Source organism: Vombatus ursinus, unplaced genomic scaffold, assembly GCF_900497805.2.
Source record: "Vombatus ursinus unplaced genomic scaffold, bare-nosed wombat genome assembly UNPS02014909.1, whole genome shotgun sequence".
Lineage (NCBI taxonomy): Eukaryota > Metazoa > Chordata > Mammalia > Diprotodontia > Vombatidae > Vombatus > Vombatus ursinus.
Genome location: NW_020954687.1, coordinates 162,699 through 174,188, shown reverse-complemented (window position 1 = coordinate 174,188; position 11,490 = coordinate 162,699). Strand labels below are relative to the sequence as shown.

Here is an 11,490-nt window from a genome sequence, read left to right as displayed (position 1 = left end):
CCGCTCCCTCCCCTCCCCTCCTCCCCCTCTCTCCTCCCCCTCCTCAGCTTCCTCCGCTCCCTCCCCTCCTCCTCCTCTCCTTCCTCCATCCCCTCCTCCCCCTTCCCCTTCCCTTCCTCTCTTTCCTCCTCCCCTTCTTCTCTCTTCCTTCTTTACCCTCCTCCCCTCTCCTGATTCTTCCTCCCTTTCCCTCCTCCTCTCCAGTCTTCCCTTTCTCTTTCTTCCTCCTCTTCCTCTTCCCTCTCCTCTTTTCTCCTCTTTCCTTCTCCCCCTCTGCCTCTTCTTACCTCTTTCTACTCCCCTCCCCCTCCTCCCTTCACCTCTCCCCTCCTCCCTCTTTTCACCTTTCCTTCCCTTCTTCCCCTCCCTTCTCTTTCCTCCTTCCCCTCTTTCTCCTCTCTTCCATTCTCCCCTTTTTCTCTTCCCCTCCTCCCTTTTCTCTCCATCCTCATTTCCTCTTTTCCACCCCCTCTTCCTTCCTCTCTTTTTCTCTTTCCCTCTTCCTCCCTCCTTTTTTCCTTGCCTTCTCTTTTCTTCCCCCTTTCCCCTCCTCTGTCCTGTTCCCTACCCCTCTTCACTTTCCCTCTCCTCTTTCCTCTTTCCCATCCTTTCTCCTTCTTCTCCCCTCCTCTTCCACTCCCCCTTCTCTTCACCTTTTCTTTTCTCCTCTCCAAAGAGGAAAGACTGCCTCCTCTTCTTTTCCTTTCTCTTCTTGCTGTTCCCTCCTCTTCCTTTCCCCCTATTTCCACCTCCCCATCTCTTTCCTCTTCCTTCTCTTTCCTCACAGACCCCATCTTAAGCACTTGTGATCTAATTCAACCTGTACCTGAACAAAAACCTAAAAAATACCCCACCAGTCTTTGCTTTAAGAGCTAAAATCTTCTCCTTCCTGAGGAGGAGGTAGAATGTCATAAATGTCTCCAGACAGACGATAGCATTTAATGGTATATATTCTTGTCCTCAGGCCTCAGAAAGGGTCCCTTCATTCCAACTGTGCTACAACTCCTCCAGCTACTCCTCCCCATCTCCCTCCCCCAAGCCAGGAACCAACTCCCTTCCTTGAAGCAGCTGCTCAAATTGAAAAACAGTGGGTGGTGTATGTGGCACTGCACATTTCAACACATAACCAGAGCTGTGCCAACAGTCTTCACATGGAAGGCTGGGGAAGAATACTATACTGTGACATAGCTATCACCCTCTGGCAGCTGAAGCTCTTAAAAGTCACCCCAGATACACAGACACACCAGCCCCATGGAAGCCACATGGGGGCCTTGGCCCCATTTATTTTCACAGCCAGAAAGGTTCCTTACACAAAGACAAGGTCTAAGAAGACCCCAGGCAGGCAATGTCCTCCAGCGGACATGAGGAGAGGGAAATAGGAGTCCTGGTATAGAAGATAGGCACATATATCTAAGACTCCTTACTATGAGGGCTAGGAGACTGGGGAGAACACCCTTCCCCAGCCCCAACATCTCACCAGAAGCACTGCTTTCTCCATTTTAATGCTCCCCCTTCTACTGCACACACAAGAAATCTACCCCCATCTTTCAGAAGCAACAATTAAGCATCTTCAGTTGTCAAACTGCACCCCCCCCAACTGCTCTTTTCAATCCCTGGACAGTGAAGATGAGGGTATAAATCCTTGAACCCTCTCTCCCAAAGTCAGATCCTTAGGCACCACCCTGCTGATCTCATAGACTGAGTCTTGCAGCCCAGGAATTGGAAGAAGGGCAGTGTCTAAGTCTGCCCAGACCCAGCTGAGTGCCTCCTCCCAGAGCTAAAGGGAGGCTGATCCAGGAGAAAACACCAGATTGAAGGCTTGGCAGAGGTTGAACAAGATTGGGCAGTGATAGTAGGTCAGTAGCAGGGGGCTCACAGTGTGAGCACCTGATGGGGAGATGGATGGGGGTTGTTAGGCTGAGCAAAGCTAGAGGAAGGTAAGGGCCTCAGTAGGTAAAACGCATCTTCTGTGGATACCCCAGCTTATCCAAGTTGGGGTGGCAGGCCAGCTGTACCATGGGAGGTGGCCCACACAGCAGCAGCAACACATCTTCTCCTGGGGCAGGCAGGTGTTCCCGGATCATGTCAGCTGTCACAAAGCCCCTGCCATAGGCCCAATCTGCAGGGGATGGGAAGAGGAGAGACCGAACTGAGACTCCCACTCTCACCCAGGGTATGACTGGGGGTGGTAGATGATAACACAGGCTCTATATTATTAAGTAGTGTTAAGGAATGGAGGAGGTGGCCACAAGCACAGCCACATTAGCAGTACCACCCTTGCCAAGGACTCATGGAGCATGAATAGAAATTAAAAGGGTCTTTGGGGTGGTCTAAACCTACTCAGACATGGCGGTGAGTACTCCATTAAAGACTTTTTCCATTTAAATCAGAAATCAAGGCAGAGAAGGTTAGGACCCAAATGCCAGGGAGGAAGGGAAAAGGGGACGGAGGAGGAAAATACCTAGGTGTGGCAAGGGACAGGAAAGTTGAGTTACCTGCTGGAGGTTGATCCAAGGTGAACCAGAGTTTAAATCGTTCAGGATGTAGGGCCTGCAATTCCTCCAGATCTTCTCGTAGGATTATGTCTTTCTCAGTCTGAAATATCAGGGAAAGAGAAAGTAAACTCCTTTAGAACCACCTAACACCTCTCCCCCTCAAAGAAAACCCAAGCAAAAGCCTCATCTCTAAAGCAATCTCTAGCCCTTATGATGCCCCTTAATGAGTGGGGAAAGCCATTATTAACGGAGTAGCTCCAAATTCCAAATTCCAGGAAATAAGAATTTCATAGAGTTGAACTGAAGGTAAATGGAAAGATCCTAGGATCATAACTGGAAGGAACCCTCTAGTCCAATGCCCTCATTCTCCAGCTGAGGAAACTGAAAGCCAGAGGTGGGATTTGCCCAGGGTCACATAGGAAGCATTAGATTTGGGATTTGAACCTTGTCTTCCATCCTCCCCACTTTCCAGAAACCAGTTTATGCTCTTCTCTCCAATAGCCCAAATCTCAGCCTGTTGCTGGGATGGGTTTTGAAACAGTCCCCAGGCCTAGCCTACAGCACTCTGCATATCATGCCCCACGGTCATCAGCCATTCTTCAGTCCTGGTACATAGCAAATCCAACCAACCTGGTTGGCAAACAGCAGAAAGCACCGGGTTGGATCTTCAGGGTCCTTTAGGATGGCCCGGATGAGCTGCAGCATTGGGGTGATCCCTGAATAAAGACCCCCCCTTGTTGTTGTGTGTCAGGAACAGCTCCTCCTGCCAAAAGCCTGGTTAGCCTTTTTTCTCCTCAATCCTACATATTACCTACTCCATATATTTACTCCATTTCCCACTCCCTAGTTTCCTGATTCTTTCTCTTCTCTGGTTTTCTAGAACTCCTCTATTTCCAGACAGGAATTCCAATTTACTCCCAGAAAATCTGAAGTCTGAATTTAGTGAGTGGTCTGGATAAATCTTGTGACAACACAGAGATTCATATAAATTCAGATGGTAAAATTCATTTAAGGAAACAATCTAAGACTTCCTCAAAAAAAAAAAATTCAGTCTAGGACTAGTGAAGCAGCTGTCAGCAAATATCTAATGATTCAGTGAGAGGCTGCAGAGCAGCCTTCCTGCACAGCCATTCTGATCTGCTTCTTTCCATTCCAATCCCAAAAGGTCCGGATTTGAGATTGTTCGAAACAACCCACCCCCGATTTCAATCCCTCTTTTTTATTTTTCACAGATCCAGGAACTCCAGCAACCCATCATTACCAGTCCAGCTATGAGCATCTAACCCAAGTGTCACTTGCTACCAGCTCCATGCCAACGGCCAGCAGCATTGGGGGCAGACACAAGGGTGACACACACCCGTCCCTCCGGCAATCATTCCCAACTTCTTTGCCACTCGGGGTTCTGCTGGAGATTTCTTGCTGGGGTGAATATCAAATTTCCCTGAGAGAAGTCAAGGGCAGAGAGGACAAATGGGAAGTCATTATAAGGAACTGAAAAAGGAAATGTATGAGAAACCCTAGGGGCCCTTTATCAAGTGGTTATAAACCTTAATTCTGGATCTCAATGCAGTGGCAAATTTATTCATAGACTGGTTGGAGGATTCAAGCTGACCAGGCTACTGATGGTAATATATCCTGGGAATATGAGTAGGGTTGAGCCACCTGTCTCTCATTACTGCCAGATCCCAGTATTCTCAGGGAACAAAGTTGTTCTAGGGCTACACCATGAGTCATGAGCAATCTTAGGCAGTGAGATGCCTCCCTGGTGAGACAGACAGGCATGGGGCCAGGTGTGACTCAACATTCTCTAGTGACACCAGTGGGGCTCAGGAGGCTAGGCTAATGGGCCCAGCTGTTCCACTGGGGAAAGAATAGGGAGGAACTACAATGAAATCTATCTCCAGCTCACTATGAAAATAAGGCTGAGAAAGCTCTTTTGGGGATCAGAGAAGGAAGCTAAATGTTTGCCCTGGTCATATCTATGTCTATTACAACTGATGGATTCAGCACAGTGGCTGTTCCCTGTGGCAGATGAGACTGGATAATATGTCTCATATTATCAGAGATAAGAGTAGGTGGAAAAAGAGCCCTAGTTGTAGGAATATACAAAGAATAAAGGTCATACCAAAAAGGTATGCATAATTCAGGTATATTCATAATGCAGACAATGACTTGAAGGCCTCAGGACCTAAAAAACTGGGAGTAGGATTAGAAAGCAGTAGGGCTGATACCTTTCCCATTATAAGTGAGCAGTCCACTTGGCCCCCGAAACTCTACCACATCTCCAATCTTTAGGCTGTCTAGGTACTGAGACATCTTCCCTCCCTCAGGAAATTTGGGATGTACTCCTTTCAGGTAGATCTGAAGAGCGGAGAGAATAGCATCTAGCCAGTTTCACCAGTTGTAATACCCTATCTCTCCCAATCCCACTTCTGGCCTTTTCCTCACAGATTTAACCCAAGCTTCAGAAACTCCAGATGTTACCAGTGGCTGAGTCGGCTGCGTGACTGAGCTTGAGTTTAGGGTAAGGATTGTACATACACCTTTTCTCCAACCCCCAAAGGCCACCTGTCCTTAATAGACCCAGTGAATTCCCAGGAGAATGTTGGAAGAAGGGAGGAAAGGAAAAATATTTGGGGCCCTATCTCATACCTTGATGACAAGATCCACATAGCCCTTATTCTCATCACTGGTGACAGGCGTGTAGGGCCGGACAACCAAGTTGCCATCAATGCGGGCAGAGAGGTAGACATGCTTTCCTGGTGACCATGTAGGAAGCAGGGTGTGAGGATGAGCCAGGAAGGTCCCCCAGCCCTTCCTGCTTTCTGGCCCAGTAAGTTTTAAAGTAGGTTTTGAATCTGAGCCCACTGATTCTCTCTGTTCCAGGTCAGAATGAATCATGGAGCAAAAGAAGTGTGCTCAATATGCTCATTCTAGATACTTAGGTACTTATGAAGAGAAGAGAACCCTTCTTTCTCCTAGTCAGATCCTCATGATCCCCAGATTCCAGCTGACAAAATTGGAAGAACCCTGATCAATTTGTCCTAGGGCCCCAGTAAGAGCTGAGCGGAAGAGAGATGATCCAGGTTAATGTCCCCTACCCCGGCAAGAGTCAGCAATAATGATATCAAATTCTGGGGGATAGGAGGGGATTGTGACTGGCAAAGGCAGGCAAAAAGTGGAGACCACACCCTAGTAATGGAATATTATAGCATTTGTCAGACTGGAAATCAAATCACGAAGGGAAAGGAACTCTGGGATCCAGGGAAAAGAGGAAGAAATGGAGTAATAGGTGATTGGAAGGGAGGAGGGAGAGAGGGCTCCTGTTCTATTTAGTGATCAAGTAGCAGTGCCTTTCCTAGTCCTCTGCCCACCAGAGACTCTCCTTACCTATAGGAAGTCCCAGGATGTGGTTGGCTGAAGGCAGAGCAAAACGGAATTTCCTGGTGTTGTGGCCGACAGTCTAAAAAGAGTGAAAAGATCATCTCACTACCTGACCATCCCTTGTTCCCTTTTCTAACCTCCTCTCCCACCCCCACCCCCACCACACAGTCCCACATGTAACTTGCCGTCTTGTCCAGCAGCCTCAGCAAGTACTTCTCATTGGGGTCCAGAAGAGTGACAGGTGTCCTTCGATACTTACGAAGCAAGTGGGAGCCCACGGCCACTCCTAGCAGGGTCAGAAGTCCCACTCCCACGGAGGTCAGCACGGCAGTGCTCTGTCGGGGAGAGAAGTCTGAGTGAGAGACTAAGTGGGTCAACCTGGGAGCCTGGGAGCACTGGGACATCCACAAGCTGAGCCTCCAGGTCCTACAGCGCCGGGGTGGTGCCTCACCAGTGGTGTCTGATTCAGCGAAGGGAAGAGCTGCTGGAGGGTAGGGGAAGATCCGAGGGTCTAGCGTGAGGTGTGTCTTGGGGGTCTGACACAAGTGACAGGGCTGTCTCCAAAAACGGGTATTGTACTGGGCAGGGGAACTTGCTCCAAGGAAGGGATCCAGGGGCTAGGCTTGGGTGCAGGTGGGATGCAGAGCAGGGCTGCGGAATACAGAAAGGAGGGGTTCTAGAGTGAGCCCCAGGTCGTGGCGAAGGGGCCTCGGAGTCCTTATCAGGAATTATCAGGGGAAGTCTGCGGTGCAAAGCGGGGTGGGGGTAGGCATGAGGAGGAGCGGGTTCTCACCGGCTGGATCCCCATGGTCAAATGCGGAATCCGCTCCGAAGCCTCCCAGGTCCGATCCCACAATGCGCCGCGGGGCGGGGCGGGGCGGGCTAGGAGAAGACCCGAGATAGGGAAGAAATCAGAAGAGGAAAGGAGGGGAGAAGGGAGGGGGAAGAGCAAGGGGGAGGAGAAAGGAAGGAAGAAAGGAAAGATTAAAGGAAAGGAGGGGAGGAGAGGAAAGGAAGAAAAGAGAGAAGAGGGTAAGGGGAGGAGAGAAGGGAGGCGGAGGAGAAAGGAAGGTAGTGTTGAGGTTAGAGTTGGGAGAGCTGGTTCAGGTGTGAAAGAATTCACTTAGACCTTCTCTGAAGTCATTGGGAGCTTTATTACGCGAGAAAGCGTCACGGGTCTCCTTAGCCAGAAAGCTAAACGAGACCCCGATATCTGAGGGAGTTATGCTTATAGAGAGGGTTCAGGATGATGATGTAGTTTTGGAGGTTTTAATCGGGGTTAAAGATTAAAGACAGGACAAGAAAGGATTTTATGACATAGGATGAAGGAGGCCTAGGACATAGGATGAAGGGCATGAGGACACAGGTTAAGAATTAAAGGACAGAGGAACATAAGATAAGGGACACAAAGCAATTCTTTTGGTACAGATTCAAGATAAGGGGAAAGGACTTTAGGATGCCTTCAAATTACAGAATAAGCAACGGGGTTTCACTAAGTGAAACTTCAATATTCTTTTTAACCCTTAGGGCACTGTTGGTATCCACATCAGATAGGAGAGGAGAAAAGAGTAGAAAAAAGGAAAGGAGGGAAGGAGAAAGAAGAGAAGAGTAATGGAAGATAAGGGAGAGGAGTGGAAGAAGGGAAAGGAAAGAAGAAAGAAGGATTCAATAACTCTTAGGGATGTCCTTGTAACCATCTGTACTTCCCCTAACACCAGAATCCTTAGGCTTTATTACCTGAACCTGTTACTTCTGTGCCTGGTTGGGGGGTGGGTCGGGAAAAGAAGAGGAGGAGAGAGAAAGCAGGGGACCTGCCTTTGGTCCTCTAGTCACTAGAGTAAGAGGATCACAGGCTCACCCTGTTACATTTAGAATCAGGAAGGGACCTCAGGGGACAGCTAGTCCAAGCAGACCTGAAGGAAAATCCTCGTTCCAGCTTAGCCAAGTGCTCATACAGCCTATAAAGACTTTGAGAAAAAGGGGAAACTCACTACCTTTGGAGATAGTTCTTTCTTCTTTTGGATGGTTTTAAGTTTCTCCTTACCTGGGGTCAAAACTTGTCTTCCTGTAACTTACACTCCTTTGTTCCTATTCCTTCCTTCTGGGACCTAGCAGAAGAGGTCTGATCCAAGCAGCTGCATCTGCATCTGCAAGACCAGCCTTGAAATCTGGCTTCAGAGCTTACTAGCTGTATGGTCTTGGGCAAGTCACATATGGGGATAGTATTAACACCTACCGTCAAGGTTTAGATTTGGGAGAGCGGTTCAGGTGTGAAAGAATTCACTTAGACCTTTTCTGTAGCCATTGGTGATGAGTTCAGGGTGGATGCCAAGAATGTTGGGGTGCTACCTAAAATGATGAGGAATAGACATGCAGGTCCTAATGTTCTGAAAGAATTCACTTGGACAGTCTCCAAGTTAAAGAAAGGCATTTATTGGGGTGATACACCCAAGTGGGTCTGCTCCCCATGAGGTAGAGCCCCAATGGGCTTTACTCCACTTGGGAGGCAGAGCATAGGCTCCTCTAAGGGAGCAGAGTGGCCCCTACTTCCCATAGGAGGCAAAAGTGGTTAGCCAGGTTAAAGGTATGGTTTAAATACAATTTTATGGAATGGGGGAAGGGGACAAGAGAATGGGGGGAGCAGGCATGGCTCCAAAATGCCTGGGATATCAGGTAGTCCAGAGGTGATAAGCTAAGAAAACAGCAAAGGGGAGGGGAAGAGTCTTTCTGGAATTGAGGGTGCTTTGTGAAAGCACACAGCTAAGTCCATGGTGGGGGCTTCAATCACAGCCTTTGATCACTTTTCTGGCTGGTCACATCCTTTGTCTTATCTCCTATTTCAGGTAGGTACTTCTTGCTCCATCTGCCTCAGGCACTCTTTTCTACCTCATCACCTACCTCCCAGGGTTGTTGTGTAGGTAAGTGCCTGGCATATAGTAGCTACTTAAATGCTTGTTTTCTTCCTTCCTCTTCCACTTGACAGTGGAAGCATGAAGACAGCTATCACATTCTTTCTGTGCTCTCTTTTCCAGGCTAAACATCCCTAGTTCCATCTGTCAGTCCTAATTCTTGTATTACTTTATTTCAGGTTATAAACTGGGTTAGCACAGAAATTTGCCCTTCACTTAGGCCAGGAACTTTGTTCACTGAGGAAAAAGCAGCAAGACACATTGAAGTTAGATGTTAGAGCAGACTTCTTGATTTTAAAGAGAATGAAACACTGTGAAGTAGCTTCATTATGTCTGTTAGTAGCACCACTATTCACTTAATTTTCCTATATTCAAAAATTTGTTGCTATATCTGAACGAGTATATGGGGTGTTCAAAGAGGACTAGCACTTCTGGTATGAGAGCTTGCCAAGCCCTTTTCAGGGCTGCTCATCCACCTTTGATGTCTACCTGGCACTCAGCTCTCACCTGTGGCTCCAAGGAGCTGTGGCATGCTCAGCGGCCACACCCCAGTAAACTGTTTCAGCAGATGGGCTAAACCAGGTTGAGGGTAACTGATAGGCTTCAAACCTGTCTGTAAGTTAGGGGTATGTCTATCCCAATCTTGTGAAGACTTCCTCCTAGCAGAATGGGCAGATGAGAACAATTTGTTCCAATGGCCTTGAAGGCAGCTGAAGCGGGGCAAATAATTTTTGATTTTGAACTTAAATACCAAAAGGAAAGAACATTTCCATATGCACAACAGATCACAAAAAGAAGATTGCATATACAACTATTAATCTAAATTTCATAGAGCTTGCTTCATGAAAAATTATACAATGAATTCCACATGTTACTTTCAAAACTGCCATATTAGTCTGTGCTTCCTTCTAAACTTTCTTTTGTTCTCTGTGCATTTTAAAAAATGTTCAACGGCCCCTTTTGTCCCCCAGCATTACTATTGCTACCCTCCATGTCCCATATCCCATGAAAATCAGAGAGAGAGAGAGAGAGACAGAGAGAGAGACAGAGAGACAGAGAGACAGAGGGGAAAAAAAACCCCTTGTAACAAATAAGCATAGTCAAGCAAAATGAACCCACACAGTTGTTGTTTAGTCATTTCAGTCATGTTCGACTTTTCCTGATCCCATTTGGGGATTTCTTGGCAAAGATACTGGAGTGGTTTGTCATCCTTCTCCAGCTCATTTTACAGATGAGGAAATTGAGGCAAACAGGGTTAAGTGACTTGCCCAAGATGACACAGCTACTAAGTGTCTGAGGCCAGATTTGAACTCAGGAAGATAAGTCTTCCTGACTGTTGGCCTGGCACTCTATCCACTGTGCCACCTAGCTGCCCAGCAATCCACAGAGGCCATGTACCAAAATATTTCTACACCTTGAGGCATTCACCATTGATTACTTTGGTAAGATTTACTATTTCCTCTTCTACACTATTTTTTAAAAATGACACATCTTAAAATTTAATAATTTATTGTAAATTTGTGAGTTTTTCCTGCATTGAACTTTCGATGATGCAATATTGCATCATATAACCATATAGTATTATACTGTAAACAACTCATTACATGCACATATTCCTGCTGATGCATGCTGGACTTCCTGATAATACACTACCAGCTCACCTGCAAACACTTGCCTGTTAAGACCTCTCCTCCAACTTGACCACTGATGGATTGGTTATAACTTGCAGTTTTTTGTGTTTATTTGGAAAATGTAATTGCTACAACTTTAACTCTGTTACACAACAGATGAAACATGTACGAATGTTTTTCTCAAAATTCTCTTCTTTTCTTATGCTTTCTCTGCCCCCTTATTTTTATTTAATGCCCCCCAATTGCCCCCGAGGCTACTATTACCCCCTCCCCCCTATCGTTCCAGCGCCCCCCAGGGAGTGATATCACCCGCTTTGGGAACCCATGCTTAGAGCAACAATCCCACCTGGAAGTCCTGTGAACATTTTAAATTCAGTATTTCTCTAACAATTTATCTTTTCTGAGAAATGTGTCCTTCTTCCCACTAATTTCCTTGTTTCTGTTACCTATGCTCAAAACTTTCATGTTTTCTTTGATTTTTTTCTCTCTCTCTCACCTCACATAGCCAGTCAATTGAATTCTCATCTTTATGAGGGCAGAGCTGAGGTCTTAGACAGCTAGGTGGCGCAATGCATAAGAGTCCTATCATCTACCCTGGAGTTAGGAAGACCTAAATTCAAACCCTGCTTTGCACATTTACAATCTGGTCAAGTCACTTAACTTCTTTCAGTCTCAGTTTTTTCATCTGTAAAATGGGGATAATACTCTCACCTACCTCCTTGGATTTTTGTGAGGCTCAAATGAGATAACATTTGCAAACCTGAAAGTGCTATATACTAGCTAGTATTAATCTTGCCATGGGAAAGCATAATTAGACTTTATTATTCATGACTCTATGGAGGAGAAGTAAGACTAATGTATAGGTAGACTTTATAGATAGGCAGATTTTAACTTAACATAACAAAGAATTAATAATCATTAGAACCTGTGAAGTCACGGATTCTAAGGAATTCCAAGAGACTGAGTGAATATCTGTCAGGGATGCTATAGAAGCACTTTACCTAGATGAATTCCCTTCCAAAGTGAATGAAAAGTCTGAGACATAGTTTCTGAGTAATTAATAATCAATTT

At 46.4% G+C, this 11,490-nt stretch overlaps 1 protein-coding gene across 1 annotated transcript; it reads right to left on the bottom strand.

Moving 5' to 3' along the window:
- Positions 1–1,252: 1,252 nt before the first annotated feature.
- Positions 1,253–6,738, bottom strand: LOC114029131 (NADH-cytochrome b5 reductase 1). Its single transcript, XM_027843483.1, has 9 exons — positions 6,673–6,738; positions 6,065–6,214; positions 5,886–5,958; positions 5,148–5,254; positions 4,727–4,856; positions 3,853–3,936; positions 3,126–3,211; positions 2,496–2,595; positions 1,253–2,119 (listed from the first exon to the last, which is right to left on the bottom strand). Exons 1-9 carry the CDS (start codon positions 6,685–6,687, stop codon positions 1,947–1,949), a joined length of 918 nt encoding a protein of 305 aa, XP_027699284.1. The 5' UTR covers positions 6,688–6,738; the 3' UTR covers positions 1,253–1,946.
- Between the last annotated feature and the right edge of the window lie 4,752 nt (positions 6,739–11,490).